This window comes from Pelophylax lessonae (assembly GCF_965119305.1).
Source record: "Pelophylax lessonae genome assembly, chromosome: 1".
NCBI classification, from domain to species: Eukaryota; Metazoa; Chordata; class Amphibia; order Anura; family Ranidae; genus Pelophylax; species Pelophylax lessonae.
In genome coordinates this window covers 820,332,462-820,354,146 of record NC_138768.1, presented here as the reverse complement: position 1 = coordinate 820,354,146, position 21,685 = coordinate 820,332,462, and the positions used below count along the sequence as shown (strand labels likewise).

At 43.2% G+C, this 21,685-nt stretch overlaps 1 protein-coding gene across 1 annotated transcript in view; it reads left to right on the top strand.

The window, feature by feature from the left end:
• The first annotated feature begins 429 nt into the window (after window positions 1-429).
• Window positions 430-21,685, top strand: part of KDM3A (lysine demethylase 3A) — a 54,647-nt gene continuing 33,391 nt past the window's right edge. Inside the window, exons 1-4 of the mRNA XM_082268785.1 lie at window positions 430-491; window positions 2,969-3,150; window positions 18,743-18,898; window positions 19,606-19,716. Of these exons, the coding sequence (XP_082124911.1) occupies window positions 2,980-3,150; window positions 18,743-18,898; window positions 19,606-19,716 (438 nt within the window). The 5' untranslated portion in view covers window positions 430-491; window positions 2,969-2,979. The remainder of the gene's footprint in view (window positions 492-2,968; window positions 3,151-18,742; window positions 18,899-19,605; window positions 19,717-21,685) is intronic.

Here is a 21,685-nt window from a genome sequence, read left to right as displayed (position 1 = left end):
AGTAACGCATTCCTAATCATAACAGCGGCGGACTATTTTCGCTAAGCGACGTGCCCACGTCTATTCCATAGGCGGCGGAGTGATCCGCTCTTTTTTTTTTCAGTGGAGCCGTCACTGGATTCCCCCAGCGCTATAGGGAATCGCTTTATAACTTCAGAGGAGGCGGTGGAAGGGGGCGGCGCTGCACTAGGGTAGCTTAGCAACTCGAACTTGATCGACGTAGCAGCTTTCCCAATCGGCGAAGGAAGCTGGCTGCCCGGCTCCGCCTACTACCCCGTATTGGCCAACGGCAAGTTAGGAGGTGCGGTTTGGAAGGTGCGCGTGCAGCGTCGGTTCGCCTCCTCCTACTTGCATAGTAGTGTCCTACTGCACCGGAGCTGGGTGAGGAAAGGCTGCCGGGCGGGCTGAGCACAATAGACGGTGACACGCGACGGAGAGAGGCTATTCCTGGGGAAGGTGAACACAGCTGCATGAGAAAGTGGCTCTAAACGGTGAGTACGGCCATAGGACCGCGCACTCTGTCTGCTGCACCATCATCGGCTTTATTTACTGGAGGTCCCGGCTAGGCTTGTCACCTTTCCACTCTCCATAGGAGATATTGGGGGTGCAAGGGAACCTGGCAGCATTGTATCAGTGTGTAAATATTGTAACATTGTATACTTCCTGGAGATAAAAGTTTGGTATATGGGGGTGATCATGAAGGATATGGGGGTCCCCCAGCAGGAAAGAACCTGGGGGGCCATGTATATGGGTTTGTAGACCGTCACCTTGGCAATGCCCACCATTGATGAGTTAGATCAGTGTTCTCAGCCTGGCTGGATAAGTTGGACCTTAATCTGATTGGATACGTTGCAGCTCATCCTGGTATGACCCCCCCATTCCTGATTGGATATGGCGGATCTCATCCTGATTGGATATGGCGGATCTCATCCTGGTTTGGACCCCCATTCCTGATTGGATATGGCGGATCTCATCCTAGTTGGACCCCCATTCCTGATTGGATATGGCGGATCTCATCCTGGTTGGACCCCCATTCCTGATTGGATATGGCGGATCTCATCCTGGTTTGGACCCCCATTCCTGATTGGATATGGCGGATCTCATCCTGGTTTGGACCCCCATTCCTGATTGGATATGGCGGATCTCATCCTGGTTTGGACCCCCATTCCTGATTGGATATGGCGGATCTCATCCTGGTTTGGACCCCCATTCCTGATTGGATATGGCGGATCTCATCCTGGTTGGACCCCCATTCCTGATTGGATATGGCGGATCTCATCCTAGTTGGACCCCCATTCCTGATTGGATATGGCGGATCTCATCCTAGTTGGACCCCCATTCCTGATTGGATATGGCGGATCTCATCCTGGTTGGACCCCCATTCCTGATTGGATATGGCGGATCTCATCCTAGTTGGACCCCCATTCCTGATTGGATATGGCGGATCTCATCCTAGTTGGACCCCCATTCCTGATTGGATATGGCGGATCTCATCCTGGTTTGGACCCCCATTCCTGATTGGATATGGCGGATCTCATCCTGGTTTGGACCCCCATTCCTGATTGGATATGGCGGATCTCATCCTGGTTTGGACCCCCATTCCTGATTGGATATGGCGGATCTCATCCTGGTTAGATAGGCTGTACCCTATCCTCCTTGGTTACGTTGGACCCCATCCTCCTTGGTTACGTTGGACCTTGTCCCAGTTGGGAACCCATTGCGGTTGAACCTCATTTGGATTGGACTTCAATGTCACATTGATCATATCTGCCTTTTATGGGTCTGGTAGAAACTAGGGTTGCATTTCTGTGGTGACAAGTCCAGGTGAACCCCCCCCCCTCCTTTTTTCCAGGCCATGTGTTACCCTGAATGTAGATATTTACTCACGTGCTGAACCCTGTTGGATTTGTTGGATGTGTCAGATTGATCACATCTACCTCTTACCAATCTGGAAGAAACTAGGGATGAGTTTTTTTGAGGTGACGTCCAGGTAACCCCCTGATCTTCCTGGCCATGTGTCACATCTGGATGTAAATATTTAGCCACCTGCTTCCTGGTCACGTGTTGACATTAGAATGCAATGAAGGGGCGGGGACGTGTGATACTGCATGTATGTCCCTGGCCATAAACGTGACATTGGTGTCTAATGTGGAGTGGCAGACAACCCCACCCCCCCCCCCCCCGTGTGTTTTTTTTTTTTTTTTAAGGAAGGACCCTGTCCTGGTTGGATGTCATCGAGCCCCCCCCCCCCCCCCCCCAACCTGGTTGGTATGTCAGAGTAATCATATCTGCCTTTTATGAATCTAGGAGGAACCAGGGTTGTGTTTCTGGGGTGACAAGTCCCATCTTCTTGGCCATGTCCCACCCTTGAATATTTAACCACCTGCTCCTTGGTCATGTGCATGAACCATTTCTTGTTGGCTATGTTAGATTACATCTTTGTTGGATATATCGTGGGTCACATCTACCTTTTTTATTAATCTAAAAGGAACTAGGGTTTGAGATTTTGGGGTTACAAGTCCAGATGACCATGTCACCCCTGCATATTTAGCCACCTGCTCCATGGTCATGTGCATGAGTCAGTCCTTGGTGGATGTGTTAGATCCCATCCTGGTTGCATGTGTCCTATATAGATCACATCTACCTTTTTTATGCATTAACTAGGGTTGGGTTTTTGGGGTGACAAGTCCCTATCTTCTGGCCATGTGTCACAGCTGCATGTAAATATTTAGCCACCTGCTTCCTGGTCACGTGCTGTCATTGGTATGCAATGAAGGGGCGGGGACTTGTGCTGCTGCATGTGTAATCCTGGCCGTAAGATAGACGTCGAGTGACTCAACAAGGACAACCCTCAGCATTTCCCTCATTTTTTTGTTTTTAAATAAGTAAAGTACATTTCTGCTTATGTAATATTTCTGAGTTTGGGTAAGGTCAGCCTCTAACGTGTTTCATTCTGTTTCCTCTTTAGAAAACTCCATAATGGTGCTTGTGCACCAAGACAGTTTGAATGCTGCCCTGGTGGGACAGAGGTTCGCCTGTGTGTTAGGGGACGATCTAGAGCTTGACACCTGTGATGTAGCGGACTGGCCGTGGAAGAATGGCATCATCCGGGCTGCCTCCCATAAAGAAGTGAAGTGTGCGGAGTTGAAGGTAATTGGGTTGCTTGTGAAGTCTACGTTCTTCTCATCATATGGAAATGCTTGATGAAGACCCGCGTGGTCATATGTTGCATGTAAATCTCAACAATAAATGTGTTTTTATTTGCCCCTTTTTGGTCTTTTATCTTTGAAAAGTGTTTTGCGATATCTGTTTGATAAGTGCAAAATAAAAAAAAAAAATACCCATTGATCATGTCAGAAATTCAAAGCTGTCCTGCTACGAGTAGCCTGCGTTGTCTCAAAGAGCCCTCCCAGTTCTGATCATAGACTACAGAATGATTTAACCTTTTTATCTTAGAGACTGGAGAGTGGTAGCAATAGAGTCGTTTTATCATTCAACATTGGCCAGGGCTGACACCACTCAAAATGGTTTGATACTAGCCCACAGTGGGGCTTAGGAGCGGAGTGCATTTCTGGCAGATCAGTAGATATTTTTGTTTTTTCTGAACATGTCGGGTCTCTAAAGTGTTAAAACACAGGGAAACGTCCATGCAGAGATGTACTAGGTTTTTTTTTTTTTTCCTCATTTTACCTTGACATATGTTTTTAATACTGCATGTCACATTGTGGTATTTGTTAAAATATTGTAGACCTTACCTTTTTTCAGTAGGTTTTTATTGTCGCATCTTTCCAGGGGTGGGGTGGGTGCTTTACTGTTTATAGAGTATGTCTAGTTTGAAGTAATGAGCGTTACGTTGTAGAACATGAATAAGGTCAACATTATTTTGTTATATTTCCAGTTGGCCAATCATTGCTTCCTTTTTGGTAGTCAAATCACCCTCTAGGCTTTGTAGGGATCAATGATCCTAGAGCAGCCTTTCCTAACTGTTTTACACCCGGGAAATCCTTAAAATCGTTTTTATGTCTCAGGGACCTCCTGCTAAAATGATTAGACCTATAGCTGTCGGTACATAATGGCTCGTTTCCACTGAGCGTTATGGTACGGTTCGGTATGCAATTTTTGCCATTGTGGATGGTACCCTAATTCCGAACCGTACCACTTTTTTGGGACCATTTAGTTGGGGTACCAAGCACATTAGTATCATACCAACAGGGTGGAGCTACACTCTGTAGACTTTGATTGGTTGACAGAGAACCGTCCATCACAGCTTTCCGGCTACACTACACCATTGGCAGTGGAAACGCAAGGTGTACCCTTCCGAACCGTACCGTACCACTCAGTGGAAACTAGGCATTAGTGTGATCAGTAGGTTGTAGAGACTTTTACATTTAAAGAACGGGGTTTGCTTATTGGTCAAGAACTGAAACCTATATGGTGGCCAGAAAAGGCATAGACAGTGACGTGTGTTATGGTGTTGGGTGTAGGAGCTACGCTTTCTATAGGCTTTGGATGTAGAAGTGGCTTGGGGGTTGGGGGGCCCCCTCCCAATACATAGGTGGTGGGTATAGGCAAGAGATCAGTCTGCCACTGTTAATTTCTGAAGGAACCACAAGGGTTTCCATGGTTGAGAATGTCTGCCTGTCCTAGACCACGGTTACCCTGTAAACACCATGGCCAGTAACTGCAGGGTCTGCTGATGACCCATAACGTTTCATTCTTTGCTGTGTTTTGCTCTATCAGTCTCTTTAGTATTCCAATATGTATGTTCTCTTTTTTGCATGGAGAACTATTGTTTACCTATTTCGAGTTCTAAAGAGTTCAGCGTATACCCATTGTAAATTTTAAAGAATGATCATATTTGCTTAAAATTGTGGCTTTCCAGTGTGTCCCCTGGGGACCACTATGGGATTTTCTGTGCTTAAACCATAAAGAATGGTGAGAGTTTACATTCTCGTAGATGGTCCCATGGATTATTTATTTATGTATTTCTTTCTTCTTGTTTCCTTCCTATCCTCTCCCCCTTATCTTTTTGTTGCTGTATTAAAATACGTACAAAACTGTTCAGATCAGCAGTGTCCTCTCTCAATGGTCTCCTACACAAGATCTTGTCGTACACCACTGTCTCTTTCTTTTAACATCACAGGGAACTGGCTGTTTCTTTATGGTTCTTACTGTTGGCCTCCCAATGACGTGGTGCCAAGATCTCACTTCTATGCAGACAAATGCCATTGTGTCTTTGGTTTATAAATTGTCCTGTGATTGGAGGTTAGGAATGCATCCTGGGATATTATTATTATACAAGATTTATATAGCGCCAACAGTTTGCACAGCGCTTTACAATGTGAGGGAAGTCAAAACAGGAGGAACTAGAGGGCCCTGCTCGTTAGAGCTTACAATCTAGAAGGGAGGGATCAACTTTGCTTATCTTGGGTGGCATTCATTTCATCCATCCATTCATAGAACATGTAAACCGATATAATGGCAGATCTGTCTATGCATATGTAAGATCTGCCACTGCCTCTGTTGACTTGTTCTGTGAATGTGGGGAGTATTGACTGATGGTTCACTTTAATCACAAAGGCGACTTGAAAGTTTACCCTCAACGGTTAACCCAGAGCAGGAATTTCAAATCTGTGCAACTGGACAGTTTTTGGAAGAACTTTAGTGTGAAACCATCCAGCAACTGTCAGCTGACCCGTTCTGGGCAAGATATGTAGACGACTAGAATGTTTTTGGGGGGAAAGTTTCAGTTCCAGAACTTTTAGTGTCAGGAATGACTGCTTAGCCCGTATGTTCTTTGGTTGTAGTTGTGATACATGGGGGGGGGGAAGGTTCTTTCCCTAAATCGGGCTTTCTCAACCTTTTCAACACAGAGGAACCCTGAAAATTACTTTCCAGTCTCAGGGAGCCCCTGCTAGAAATTACTGTCTACTACTCATGGTACATTAGTGTGATGGTTATTGAGAAGAATTACCTCCTTTTACAGATAGCTAAAAAGATCAGTTGTGTCAGTGGGATCTTATCTGAGCGGCAGAAATCGCTCATTGCTCAAGGAACCTATAGCAACCTCAGCGGTTCCCTGGTTTAGAAACCCTGCCCTAGATGATTGTGGACCCCTTTCAGGTTTTTATTTTTGCTTGCGTGATTTCAACTCACCCAATTATCGCAAATGCCATTATTGATGCACAAACTACAGCAAAATCCTGACAGTCTCTCCTCAATACAACAAATCTCTATTGTGGTCCCAGTCCTTGTTTGGAATGTTCCTCCTCACTTCCTGTCCCAGATGGTATCCACCCACCACCAAGGGAAAAAAATCTTCTGAACCTGGGCACAGAGAGCTGTAAGAACGAACTGTTGATTAACTTTGGTTTGAGCTACTGTTGTGTGCCCATCGAGGTAAGCCTTGCTGTGGGGGGCCTAGTTGCCAGAGCTATTGAGCTTATTTAACGTTTTCCTTTATCTGGCTAGACTTGTAAGTCTAAGACCCCATTCACACTAGCGCGACTTGTCAGGCGACTTGGTCGCCTGACAAGTCGCGGTGGGTCCCCTGCCATTAATTAGCACAGGACCGGTTCTAATAGGAGCGACACAAGTTGGTGTCCTGTACTACTTTGGGGCGACCTGCATTGACTTCAATTATATGAAGTCCGTGCATGTCGCGCCGAGGTCGCCCCAGCAAGTCGTGTCGCCCCTGTGTGAATGGGCTCTAAAAGTTCCCATCGCCTCTCTGTGTTCTGGAGATAATCAAACTTTTGCGACACTATCCAAAACAAAAAAAAAAAACATAAAATCTTAGCTAGACATGAGCTTTATTCCCATGAGTCCTTAAACGTTTATTTTTTTGGGAACCTATACTTTTGGTTGGCTATTGAGTTTGTTTTCTGAGACTAGTGTCTCTGCATTTGCATACATCGTTGGATTTGTTCTGTAGTTTTCCTAAATCTAGAGATGTATGGGGAAGTGATTGTTTTCTGGAAAATCATGAGAAACTGCAAGTTTGTAAACTTTTTAGTTATTCTCCATGCAAGCACCTGGCTTTTAGTTGCTTTAGAGTAGGGTTGGACAACCTTGGAACTCCAGCACTGGTGAAACTACAAGTCCCATGAGACAAAGTAAGGCTATGACTGGCATGATGGGGTTTGTAGTTTTACCACAGCTGAGGTTGCCTACCCCTGCTTTAGAATGTATTCTGACTTTTCAGCTTGGATTTACTAACTTTTAGACTTGATGCAAACTAGGACTTTATAAGTAGAGTATCATTTTTGGAAGTTGCCAGCCAAAGCTGTCACATTGCCCTCTGTTGGGTAGACATGTACACATTCCCCTGCTCCTATCCCATAGTTAAATAAATGGGGCCTGGGAAACTGATTCGCAACCATGGCCATTTTCATCTTGGGGCAGATCTGTTGATAAGCATGGTCTTTGAGAGTACTTGTTTGCAGAGTCAGTGTTGGGGGGGGGGGGGGGGGTGCACACAGGCTTTGATATAAATTTTATTCTTTCCCTGTTGTGCTATGACAGACATTTTGTGTTGTATATCTGAAATGGCTTTGTAGATTTAAATGGCGTAGCCATTAAGTGTATGTTACATTGTTTGTCTGGTAAAGTGTGAAGTGGTTTGTTTGCCAGGAAGTATTGTAGACATGTGTGTAGATGTCCTTCCTGTCGGACCTCTGAGCTTGCTGGTTCCTGTCGGACCTCTGAGCTTGCTGGTTCCTGTCGGACCTCTGAGCTTGCTGGTTCCTGTCGGACCTCTGAGCTTGCTGGTTCCTGTCGGACCTCTGAGCTTGCTGGTTCCCGTCGGACCTCTGAGCTTGCTGGTTCCCGTCGGACCTCTGAGCTTGCTGGTTCCCGTCGGACCTCTGAGCTTGCTGGTTCCCGTCGGACCTCTGAGCTTGCTGGTTCCCGTCGGACCTCTGAGCTTGCTGGTTCCCGTCGGACCTCTGAGCTTGCTGGTTCCCGTCGGACCTCTGAGCTTGCTGGTTCCCGTCGGACCTCTGAGCTTGCTGGTTCCCGTCGGACCTCTGAGCTTGCTGGTTCCCGTCGGACCTCTGAGCTTGCTGGTTCCCGTCGGACCTCTGAGCTTGCTGGTTCCCGTCGGACCTCTGAGCTTGCTGGTTCCCGTCGGACCTCTGAGCTTGCTGGTTCCCGTCGGACCTCTGAGCTTGCTGGTTCCCGTCGGACCTCTGAGCTTGCTGGTTCCTGTCGGACCTCTGAGCTTGCTGGTTCCCGTCGGACCTCTGAGCTTGCTGGTTCCCGTCGGACCTCTGAGCTTGCTGGTTCCCGTCGGACCTCTGAGCTTGCTGGTTCCCGTCGGACCTCTGAGCTTGCTGGTTCCCGTCGGACCTCTGAGCTTGCTGGTTCCCGTCGGACCTCTGAGCTTGCTGGTTCCCGTCGGACCTCTGAGCTTGCTGGTTCCCGTCGGACCTCTGAGCTTGCTGGTTCCCGTCGGACCTCTGAGCTTGCTGGTTCCCGTCGGACCTCTGAGCTTGCTGGTTCTTTGTGCAAGAGAGATTAGAATGCCTTTTCCATTCTTTTAGACCCCGTTCACACAGGGGCGATGCTACTTGCTGGGGCGACCTGTGAAGTTGCGGTGCACAGCGACCTCGGCGCGACATGCACGGACTTCATATCATTGAAGTCAATGCAGGTCGCCCCAAAGTAGTACAGGACCCTTTTTCTAAGTCTGAGCGACTTGTGTTGCTCCTATTAGAACGGGTCCTGTGCTAATCAATGGCAGGTGACCCACCGCGACTTGTCAGGCGACTGAAGTCGCGCTAGTGTGAACCGGGTCTTAAATCTAATGGTAAGATTGTTTTCATTATGTACTGTTGACAACATTTTGAAAACTTTAAGAGCTAACAATTACCAGCTTGAGTTGGATGGAAGCAAGTGAGGCTTCTGGTATGTTTTTGAAATTTTGACGGAAACCAGAGCAGCTGAAAAATAACCCCTCACGTGCGGAGGAGAATATAACCTCTGGGCACATAGGGTACTGTTGTGAATGTTGACCAGGGACAGATTTTAACCCATTTATATCACAAATCTTAATGGCAACGTTACATTTCAGGATGCCTCCAATGACTAGGTGCTTAAGTATTGACACAGTTAGTTGGATCTAGTTGCCCATGTTGAACATTCAGAGGTCTTGTTGTGATATTTACCCTTTTGTCTGTTGCCTTGCATACATTGGCATCTTTCACTGCCTAAAAAAAAAAAAAAAAAAAATGGCATACATGTTTAGAATTGCCATTGACAACTGTTCAAATCCTTTCATTTCTTTAAACCTGAACTGTCAGATGTTCTCATAGGTCCATTCTGGACCCTTGAAACAGTATTGGGTTAATAGCTTTTTTCTTTGTATAATCGGTATGTTGTGCTGATCCTAATGAGCCGTTCTTTCTGTGCCCGATTCTGTGTGAATGCTGCTTCATATGCCAGCTGCCATTGGCATTGTTTGGGAATGCCACTTAGAGCCATCTCTTGGCTGCTTCAATGAGCCAAGTAGTTACATAGTTAATTGGAGCACAAAGAAACGTGTCCATCATGTCTTATCTCATACAGTCCAGTATAGGAAGAATTCTCCAATGTTCAGACAGGACATGCACAACTACTTGATATTCTATCAAGTGTCTTGAGGTTTTTGTTTAGGAAGTTGCTGACATAATTCTTTCGTGGTTTCTATTAGAAGTCTCGCTCACACTGATGGGTTAATGGATTGGCCAGAAGTGATGCAGTACACTGTGTGCTGAAGCTGCAAGGGGAACCAAATAGAGAAAAGCAGCTTGCCACTGAGTAAAGGAGGCATTAATGGGTCACACCATTGCAGATCATTCCACAAACCTGCAGCTGACAACTAGAGGCAGCCATCTTGTGGGCTGGGACACCACTGACAGTATGAACCTGATAGGCTACACTGGAAGTTTGGTTCTGCCCACAATATGGCTGCCTCTACAATCTGATTTAGTTTCAGAATCAAAGTCATCAAAAACCATGTTCGTATGCTTTTTCTCTCTACTTGGTTACATCAGTTTAGGTTGTGTACAGTGAGGACATTAGGAGAATGTACAACATTCTAGCAGATGGAAATGAAGAGTAGATGACGGTGTGGTAGAATACCATTTAGCTGAGTCCTCCATTTTATTTGTTCCAACCTTTTTTTAATTCCAGTTTATTTGTTTCAAACATTTTTTAGAAGTACGGTTCTAAATGCTAATAATTATGACCATGGGTGGTTTTGGGCCACTTTTAACAGGGTATTGTCTATTTTGTATGCATGTTATGGTAACACCAATGTTAGGAGCCCTCAAAGAACATGGGTATAATGTTATCCTGCATCGGGACAGGTCCAAACCTAAAAAGGTTACTTCATGTCTGTGTGTTTTTTTTTTTTTTTTTTTTTTTTTGTAAAAGGATGCAAAAAATTGGATCGGCTATTGGTCTCCAAGTAATGTGAAGTCCACCGCTACTGGTTATTGGTTTTGGAGAACTAATCTAGAAAACATGGATGCATTCTTGTTTGCTAGACATAAATGTGTTACATTGTTGCTTAAAAATGGATATTGGTATCTATATACTAATGGCTGTAATATACGATAAGAAAATTGGCCGAAAATTTCCGTTCAGCGAGCGATCGGCCGATATTCTACTCGTTAATGCCCAGCCATCAATGAGCGATATCGATATTGTGAACGAAAAATACTGTTTGAAAACTTCTGTCTTGTCTCGTTTGCGAATGAACGATATTCTATACTTTGGTGTTGAGGTCGTTCAGTTTAAATCTGTATAACCTCATCACACATGAGGACCGAGGAACACTGTTTCGATGGTCGACGGGCAACGGTCGGGCGATATTCGGACCGTGTATGTTGGCAACGTTTTCGACCGACAAATACTTTTTCAAAAGTCGGTGGTCGAATGATCGGGCGATATTCTAATCGTGTATTCACACCATAAGTGTACACTATGAAAGGGGGGGGGGGTGTGATGTGTGTGTGTGTGTGTGTGTGTATGTATGTGTATGTGTATATATATATATATATATATATATATATATATATATATATATATATATATAAAAAATATAATTTTAAACAGTAGTTTTGGACGTTGTGACTGCCTGATGGTGAACTTTATTATGTTTTGCCATCTGAGGCTCCTTGTATGGTAGTGCCGGGGCTGTGTATGTCCCAGGAGGTGTGTGTGTATGCGGTGGCAGCGTTGGGGAACTTGTTTTTCCACGTAGTATGTTCTCGATCTGTTACCAGGCAGAGTTGAGCAAAATAGTGCTGAGCTCTCTGGAGCTAGCGTGATCGGTATAGTAAGCAGAATATGGAGAATTAGAACCGTACAATACGCTATAAAACAGTCTTGTAAAGTTAACTATTTGGTTTGTCTGCAGTTTATGCTTGTTGCATACCTTCTTGGCTAATCATTTTATTTTTGTGTGTGTAAGAAGCCATGTGACCCAGCCCAAGCAGTGAGAGATCCATTGTTTTCTAGTGAATGTCCTTTGCAATGGTGTGCTGCTGCTGCTCTGCTTCTCTTCCCCCACCCCCCAGCTGCTGTGGGTTTGCAAGTTCCTCTGTGTACGTGCTGTCTGCCTTACTGAGGTGGGGGTTGTTATCGTGTGTAAACTTGGAACTGAGCAGATTCTTCAGCATACAGTTGGGGAGGGGAGCGCCAGGCTAGCTTGTTGATCTCGTGAGTCATGGTGTTATGCGAGGGGTGTAGCCCTGCCAAACATGACATTATGGTGCTCTGTTAAAGTCGACGAGCAAGCTTTTTTTTTTTTTTCTTATTATATTGGAATATACAGCTATAAGAATTGAATGCATGAGCAGGAAATGAAAAAGAAAGCATTAACGGTGCATGAAATATTGCTGATGGCCTCTTGTATTGTGTGCATTTTCCTCCTTGTATTGTGTGCATTTTCCTCCTTGTATTGTGTGCATTTTTTAGGTTTATTTTCCATGTCCTTTGTAAGATGCCTCTGGGGTATTAAAAAAAAAAAAAAAAAAAAAAAAAAAAAATGGAAAAGGCAAAATAATGGTTGGATGTAAAGTGTTGGGTTTGCCTGCTTCAGTAGTACATGCAGCTATTGATCATTTTGGTATTGAATTGAAAACAAGAAGGTCGGCAATGGTATCCTCTATGATTTACGTCCAGTGAAATTGGTTTGCATTGGCTTAATTTTTTCTCTTGATTATTTAGATTGGCTCTTAAGCATGTAAGCCAGGAGAGATTGCCTTTTCCCTACTTATTTTCTATTCTCCAAAATTGGCGTTCATGGACATTTGGCGTTCATGGACATTTGTATCAGTCCCAGTCCCTCGCAGCTTGGCCATGAAATCCGTTAGGGCCATTGATTTAACCAATGCTTTACTGTGGGAGGAAACCAAAGCACCACAAGAGAACCTCCTCTTTAACATCAGCCAGAACATTTAAATCCCTTCAATGTCCTTTTCTGAGCTCAGAGCCGCGATGTTGTAAGGTCAAGGCTGCAATTGTTATACTTTGTTTCAGGTAGCCATTGCTCCTTAAATATTACAGTTGGCACCAAAATGTTGAGGTTTCCTTGAGTTGTTAAGCTGGTTCCTGGAAGGTACAGGCTGGCTCTTGAATTCCATATAAGTTTGTCCAACCCCCATTTAAAAAATGTTTCATTTACAATTGCAAACCAATGGCTTGCTGGATGCAGAATTGAGAGCCTCGATGCTGTCGAATCATATGTGGCTTTCTATCCGATTTGATTGATACTTGCAATGTCTTGGTTGGAATATCTGAACAGCAAGCATTTCCCTGATGTCTGTCGGCTGTTTACTCTTGCTGACTCCTCCCACCAGCCAATGAATGCCAGCCTTTCAGTTTCAGGCCTGCTGTTATAGGTTGACAGACATATCAGGAAATGATGCAAGCTCTGTTATAAGAAAAGTCTGATGAATGACTAACTTTGTAGAATTAGACGACATGCACATGGGCCATGCATGCTTGCAGCCAATTTGCTCCTATGGCTGTTTTGCAGTTTATTGGGCAACAATGGAGCAACATAGATTAGCTTATCGGTGGAAATGCAATCTCCTATATTTTTTTTTTTTTGGTTATCCATCTCTAATGAAGGGTCCTTTTTTTTTTAATTTTTTACTTGCCTGGCTCGGCTGCCTCCCTTTCCCTGTTTCAGAAATGAGTAGAGAGGAGACGGGAGGGTGCTTGCATTGCAAATTGCATACTATAAAAGGAATTTGCTGGGGTGTTTTGTGCAGGATGTTGGAGCAGAGCATGTGTGAGAGCGGATTAGTCTGGCAGCTGTGCACTTGAATAGATTTTAAATATTGCACAGAGATGTTGCTCTTAAAATGATACAATATACTTGTGAGTTTAGGTGTGTATTTTTCATTATCTCCATGTCATTAGACACCAAAGTTCTGAGAAATGACTGCATTTTTCCTGGATGATGGTCAAAGCTGTAGCACAGCCTTAACCTTTTTAACAACAAAGAGGAACCCTTGAAATTTCATGTCTCGGGAAGCTCTACTAATTACAATATATAGAGCTAACTGGGCATTCGTTGGATGGTCCATGGGAAGAATCTCCTCTTGCATTCTGCATCAGTTGAGTCCATCCTTAAAGATGGCTACAAATATCCGTGGTTACTTATCTGAGTCCAAAATTGCTCAAGGATCCCTCTGAGCCATCTCTGGAGGAACCCTAGGGTTTCTCAGCACACTGGCTGCGAGAGACTGCAGTAGCCCATCTGGCATTGTCCATGTCTCCTCCATCACTTAACGTTTCAAAACAAACCAGTTCAAGCCGTTTTGAGAGCAGGAAGTGTGAATGGTGAATGGGCTGTGCGGATGAATATGGATTTACAAGTCTGTGGTTTGGTGAACAAATAATCGATCAGAGGGGAAAAAATAATAAAATCAGGTTCCAGCAGTTTTCCCCATACTGGGTTGAATATGCGCATTAAACATGTCTCCTGGATTTATTTTTATTTTTTTGTGTGTGTGGAAAATGTGTGTGATTTCAGTGGAAACTATACTTTTGGACAGAAGTGTACCTTAGCCCTGTTCACATTTTCTGAAGCAAGAACAAGCGCTCCTGTTTTTATTTTTTTTTTTATTTTTATTTCCTTTGTGAGATTTAGTCATGGGGAATTCCATTACTCTCAGTGGACTGTCCTATGTTGTGTTTGTCACCCTAAAGCAGCTCCTGCTCCTTTTTTGGGCGATGAGATTCATGTCGGTTTTTTTTTTTTCTCAAGGCGTGTTTTGCTGTAATTTTGTTGTGCGACAATCACTACAAAGTTGTGTAGGGTGCCATTAAGAATTATGGCACCCAAACGCACATTTTACCATACTGGATTTGCGGCAATGTGTGAATAGGGCCTAAGCTGTGTTTCTGTGCTCCTTCTGCTCTTGCCCCTTTTTTTTTTTTTTTTTTTTTTTTTTTTAATGCTTTGTAGTGTAGTTGGTAATGATGCTGTATAATCTAGAGCAACTTTTTTCAACCAGTGTGCCCAGGTACCCTTGGGTGCCTTGGGGTTTCTTCATGGGTGCCTTGGCAAAAACGGCTAAAAATGTACCAAAAATTGTTTTCAAAAAAAGGTTTATATTGTGCACAATCACAACCTTCTAACTGCCGGCGTCCTAATGACCATTGGCATAATCAGTTGATAAGGAGGATGTCAGTCACCTGCATAGCATCCTTGTTTGACCCTCTCTTGCCCTCACATTAGCTGAATGATAGAGAAAAACTGAGAGCGAAGCGAAATGTTGAATACTAGTCAGTACCAGTGTACAAATGTACCAAAGTGTATTTGCTTTGGAAGAATAAATCACCTCTAACGTTGGGTGTCCTACTTATGGCACTTTTCCACTGCAAGTACCGACTTGGCCCGGTTTGCTTTTCCACTGCTGGTACCGCATGGTACGGTGTTGGAACGGTTCGGTACGGTTTGCTTTTCCACTAAAGTAGTACTAAAGTTAAGTGGGTGGGATAACAACGGGGTGGGTGGGATTCTCTGACCAATCAGTGGCTAATAGTGACTGCATGCAAAGGATTGTGGGATATGGTACCGGGTATGGTACCTCTTGGAACCACAATCGAGTAGGTACTGTTTTTGAGAGCCGTACCGTTCGGTTCCATGCAGTGGAAAAGCGCCACCGAACCGTTCCTACACCGTTCCATTCGTTACCAGCACTGGAAAAGCACAAAAGCGAGCCGAACCGTTCGGTTCCATGCAGTGGAAAAGCGCCAATAGTCTTGTGGATGTTGCTGCATTATGTAAGACTATTGGAATAGTTTTTACATTTTAGAATGGGGCGCCTTGAAAATGTCCATGATTTTTAAAGGGTGCCTTGACTGAAAAAAGGTTGAGAAACGCTGATCTAGAGATATGATTCCACTTCTTCAGCCTCCTGAGCTGAGTGAATTAACTAAAGAGGGCAGCCAGGGACCTACAGAAAGCCATTCTGTCTATTGCCCTTGGCTTCCTAGAAAATGGCACATCAAGACTATTTGCTTGGAGATGCTGGAAGGAAAACCCAATGGCATTCCAACCCAATGCCATTTTCCCGAGGAGTTTGGCTCCCAGATTGGTCTGGGGTAATGCTCATTACATTGGCTGAGTGGGTATTGGTGTGCAGTCTTGTAGGGATCTGTGATGAGTAAAGAGGTGTTCCACTGCATGACACGGAAAATGGTTCAATGTTTTCCCTTTTATTTAACTCCTCCGCTTTTGCAGTTGAATGTTTAACGCTTGTGCATTAGTTCATTGTATTTAAGCTGGGTGTACACTAGTAGAATTTTAACTTTTTTTTTTTTTCTTCTCCTTTTGTGAGTTTGTTTTTCTGCTAATCTTTAAAAACGAGAAATGCAGCAGAGGTTTGGTTGGGTGATGCTCTCAGGTGGGAGAAAACCAGAGTTCTTCCCTCGTAGTTTTGAGACGCCAAGCTCCCATTTTCATATGTGTCTTTGAAACTGTTTTAGCATTATATAAGCTGTTAATCACCCTGCCCCAGTAACCATTCAGATACCGCTGGTTTATGTCCGTGTTTTTGAATGTGCATTTGTAGGATTCTGCTTGTACCAGATTCAGATGTCGTAGCAAATTATTTGAACCATGAGAAATGTTCCGTTGAAGGAGGATATTAAGCTTTAACCCTACTGTGTCCCTGTAGACTGGTTTTGTGGTTTATATCTTTTCCCAATAAAATAGAAGCAATGCCACCAGTAATGTTTTTGCTGGGTGATCTTTAAAAAGAAACCTTTTTTCTAGTGATTACTCATCCCTTCCCCCTGCTGGTTAGATGGTTTGTGGACAAATTCATGTAAACAAACGGCCACATGGTGATCGACCCCTCCCATCGCTAGAAGTGGGTGTGGAGATAAATCCCGCCCTCCCCAGGGAGGTCACTTCATCTCTGACACATCCATGTGCCGTGTATATTACCAAGATTTCCATTCACTATTTAAATACAATAATTGCAGTCTACAGAGGATCCTATTCTCTCCAGTTGTACTGCTGGGAGAACATTATACCTTTCAAACATAACGGGGATAGGATTCTGTAATGTGAAAATGCAATCTCATTTGTTGCTGGAAGTTACCGACGCATCGAGATACATCCCTATCTGATATTATCGAAGCATCGAGATACATCCCTATCTGATGTTATCGAAGCATCGAGATACATCCCTATCTGATGTTATCGAAGCATCGAGATACATCCCTATCTGATGTTATCGAAGCATCGAGATACATCCCTATCTTAAATTTTCGAAGCATCGAGATACGTCCCTATCTGATGTTATCGAAGCATCGAGATACGTCCCTATCTGATGTTATCGAAGCATCGAGATACATCCCTATCTGATATTATCGATATTTATTTTTTTTTTTTACCCATTTTCTTTTTAATCATATTAACCCATTATGACCTTTTTTGGGTTGGTTTTAAATCTATATTCCTGACTGCTTTTGTAAAATGTTAATTCCACCGTTTCTTTCTTGGTACTTAGACAGAATGGTGCATACAAAATGTAGATAATACGGGACCTTATTTGCTTAATTGCCTTGAAAACCCTGTAGTTGTGGTTCTTTCTAAAAGGGTGTCAATGGCCTGATAAGCTGTTGGACCATTTCAGATGTGGAAAAGCGCAGAACTAAATTTCTGCAAAATACTTGACTTCCAGCAATGGGCTGTACATTATACAATTTTCTCTTTTTCGATATGGCTGTACATTATACAATTTTCCTTTTCGATTTACCAAAACCATATGAGGTCAAACCTAAACACTTTCAATTTGTATGCAATCAGACAGGCCCTTACATTACATAGTTGAAGGTAAGGTAAGGAAATAAGAAAATTGTATAATGTATGGCCAGCTTTGCATCCCTTGCTGGCCATTGTTGCCTTCTCCTTTTGGGCTAACTCTGGGGGCCAGGTGTTTGGGCTCTAGATCAGTCGGTGGGAGGTGACGTGATCCCGTGCTTGTACATGGAAGCCAGTCATTCCAGGAATGCACGCGGTGGTGCAAATGCGCAGCTCGGTGTTCATTCATTGGAGAACTACAAGCAGGCAAGTGTGTAGTCTACAGAAGAGACCTAGCTTATCCCTTCTCTACGCTTATCTCCCTCTTCTGCAATAAAGAACTGCCGCTCACAATTTTTGTCTGATTTCCTGTACATTTAAAAGGTGTTGGCTGCCTGGAACCCAAACTACCTTTTTTTTTTTTTTTTAAAGGCCCCATTCACACTAGTGCGACTTGTCCCGCGATTTTGGACCGCAAAATCGCATGACAAGTCGTTTTCCATTAGTTTCAATGAGCCCCATTCATATCAGTGCGTTTTGAAGTCGCACCGACTTCAAAGTAGTTCCTGCACTACTTTGCCACGATTTTAATGTGTTTTGAGGCATATAGCCTTGCCATTGCTTTCAAAATCGCGCCGCGAAATCGCGGTAAAATTGCCACGCATAAGTGTGAAAGGGGCCTTTAAAGGTTTTTCTTAGCTTTGAATCTGCTCTGATTTTCTGTCCTTTAAAAAGGATTACAGTTGCAGCTCTTCAGTTTTTTGTTTTTTTTTCCCTCCCTCCTAAGCACATATAGACATTTATGCCGTTCAAACGGAAATTTCTGAACGTTAAAAACAGTTTGGCAAGGAGCAGCTGTTGCTGGGCGTGGTGTGCCGAGGAGGGTTGAAGGTTCTTGTAGACGGGCTTTGTTTATGAACCCTGCATTTTGTGGTTGAGTGAATTGCTGCGTAGATGTGTGCTTTTGAATGCCAGAACAGCTTTAGAATAGTCATCTTGTTGCAAGATTAAATGAGAACCTTTTAGGTATAAAACAAGACTGTAGTATGACTTTTTTATTTTACATATTTGTCATTTGTAAGCTTTGAGTGTAATATCTACAAGCTTTTGAGCCTTCTTTGTGTGTTGGTCTGTGGAGGACATTGATAATGTGTATAGAATCGCGGTGCTAATAACTGTCGTCTCGCTGATGTGCATTGAATGGAATCTAGATGGAACCAGTCAGCAGGCTTTGGCATACATTAGTCATTTATCTGGCTGTGTAGTTCAGTTGTGTCTGTGGGTGGAACTATGGTCGGTGTTGTGCAACGTCATACCGACGGAAGTTCTGCACGTGTCTGCTACTAAATATAGGTTAGTGTCGCACATTTGATTTGTCTGCTGCATTATTTTTTGATTCAGTCGTTCTTTTTGTTTTTTTCTCAGGTTTGTGTGGAATTTGAAGATGAGTCCTGGGAGAACAGATCGTGGATTGATATATATGGACCCCAAGTCCAGTTGTTCTTGGTTGAGCACAGCCTGGCAGTGGCTGATCGCCAGTGTCCAAGTAACCCCTCGGTATCCGTGCTGTGTCCAGCAATGGTGAGTATCAACTCAAGCAGTGACCTCGGGTTGTGAAGCTAAGATATGGGGTAAAGACACATCCTTATGCCTCGTACACACGCATCGATTATTGGCCGGGAATTTTCGGCCAACGTCCGATTGGCTGATTTTCGGCTTGTTAGTATGATGCTTCCGACAACCGACTCAGACTTTTCGGCCGAAAAAAATCTGGTGTGCAGGCTATAAAATTTTTGTTGGCCGTCAACACAACGGCCGATTTTCCGTCAGTCAGTACAGATTTCGGCAGACAAAAATCTGATGAGCAAGACTGGGCATGCTCAGAGAAGAAAAAACACACGGAAAGTAAACCAGCACATGACTTCACTTCTGAAGTAGATTTTTGTTGGCCGAGAAAATTCATGTGCAGTCTAGGCACATTCCAACCAACAAAACACAACTCTGGACAAAAGTCGGACGATAATCGTTGCGTGTGTACTAGGCATAGGATATGGGGGAAAGACACATCCTTACATGCCACTGACTTTCATCAAAGCTATTTCAACACACCGCTTATTGGTAGTTCTTCTAGAAATTTTGTATTGTCTTTCAAATTTAGCACCAATGGTTTGTGCCATTAAAGAAAAGTGTTTTGAGTGGCAGTTTCATATTTAAATGTTTCCTTTTTTGTGTAGTGTTTGCACATTTTCTAAAATTTCAATTTTTAATTTTTTTTTTTTCAAAAACAGCAATACAGGGCATTGGTGGCCAAAATATCTATGGAACCCATGACTTGCATACAGTTTCTTGGGGACAAGAATAAAGTCTACATGCATACAGAAGTTGTGAAGCCTGTGCGGGTAATTGTTGACTTATTATATTCTCATTCATGGAGCAGCGAGGTGAAACGGTGTAGTCAAAATTTTGACTTTAGGCCTACATTTAGGTGCTGGCATGCGAGTCTCCCATCAGTCAAAGGTTATTTTAGATCTTGTCTGGCAATCCATTAATCCTCCTCCCTTCCTTTTTTTTTTTTTTTTTTTTTTTTCAAAGGCACTGGAAAGGGTTTTACTGGTTGATTGAATAAATATTGCTGCTCCAAGTGAATAAATCAATCGCTGTGTAATAAATTATCGCTGTGTAATAAATTAGTAACTTATAATGTGACCAAATCTTCTCCAAAATAGAAGTATAAGATCAATAATGAATCAAAAAGTAAACCGGGATAATGAAAAGTGCCAATAAGGTGACACAATAACAACTGAAATCTTCATCTGTGAGTGTGATCAAAAGTGCTGCATGCTTCACTCCAAGTGTCAAATGTAAGGTTAGCAGCTCACCTCAAAGACAGACTCCTGAGAGTCAAATATGCATTGGGTAAATCGCAGTCGCCTGGTAAGCCCTCCTGTCACCGCTTCCAGATAATCTCTCAAGACGTATATGGCATCCGGTGAAAAAATGAGGAGATCTAGTGCTCTCGGTCTTAATAAAGGCTATTTATTTACATAAGATGAAATTGCACTTACATGGTAAAGCACTTAAGCAGTGCGAGCTCTCTGAGCATCTCAACACTTCCTGCTACCTCCGGGAATCAGCGTGATGACGTGCAGGCTCCTCCCCCGTACGCGTTGCGTCATAGACTTCGTCAGCGGGGTTCTTGTTCTTGTGTGGTCCCTACTAATGTCATGGCCAGAAGCAAACTACCTGGAATACTCTTTGGCTGAGTGGCATTAATTAAAACTAGCTAGTGGCCATGATTACTTTATTGGACTCGCCCATTTTATGAATTTTGTACTCTTAAAATGTAGAAGTACTTTGTTAAGAAATAAAGATTCCTGCGAGCAACCTGTCTGCCTCAGATTTTTTAAATGCCACAGACACTTCACTTCTCATAAAAGTGCGAAGAGCCAATAAATATAATAGTGTTGCGCAAAATTAAAAATCTATCAAGGTGTGTAAAAAATAAATATATAGTAAAATATGTAAGTGTGTAAATCTCAGCCCAAGATCCTGATTCTATAAACCTAAAACGGCATTGGATTTTATCTATGATAGTGTTTTTATGTTTATAGAATCAGGATCTTGGGCTGAGATTTACACATACTTGCATATTTTACTATATATTTATTTTTTACACTTCTTGATAGATTTTTATTTTGCGCAACGCTATTATTATATTTATTAGAAGTACTTTGTTGCTAGATCACATGCCGTTGTTGCTTAGTGTATGGCTCAAAAGGTTTTTTTTTTTTTTTTTTTTTTTTTTTTCTTTGGTTATATGTAGCAGTCCTGTCACGCTCATGAGTTTTGATTGGAAAGGTATTTATAAATGAGATCTATTTCCCTTCTGGACTTAATAGCTGATTTAGCCTGAAGTGTGTTTTATGGTTTAAATCCTTTTGGTAAGGTTTAAGCCCATAGAGAAATATTCAATGTTATGCCTCAATTTGATTTTGCAAAGTTGATACTGAATGGCCATGGACCTCTCTCCTTATACCGAATATTCAGTGACAGTCCAACTTCCACTTCTGATGGACGTTTTGGCACAATATAAAAATCTCTGGGTAGTTTTTTTTTTTTGTTCTTTGCTTGTCTGCAAAAGCCAGTGGACTCATGCTGTCAAAGAGATTTGTAAAGGGTTTTTTTTTTTTTTTTTAAATTAACATGTTATACTTGCCTACTTTGTGCAATGGATTTGCACAGAACAGCCCTGATCCTCCTATTCTCGGGTCCCCCCACCCCATGCCAAGTGCCCCCAAAGCAGGCTGCTCACTATGTGGACACTCATGCAGGCTCACTCTGGAGCTGGCATGGTGTCTAGAAGAGACA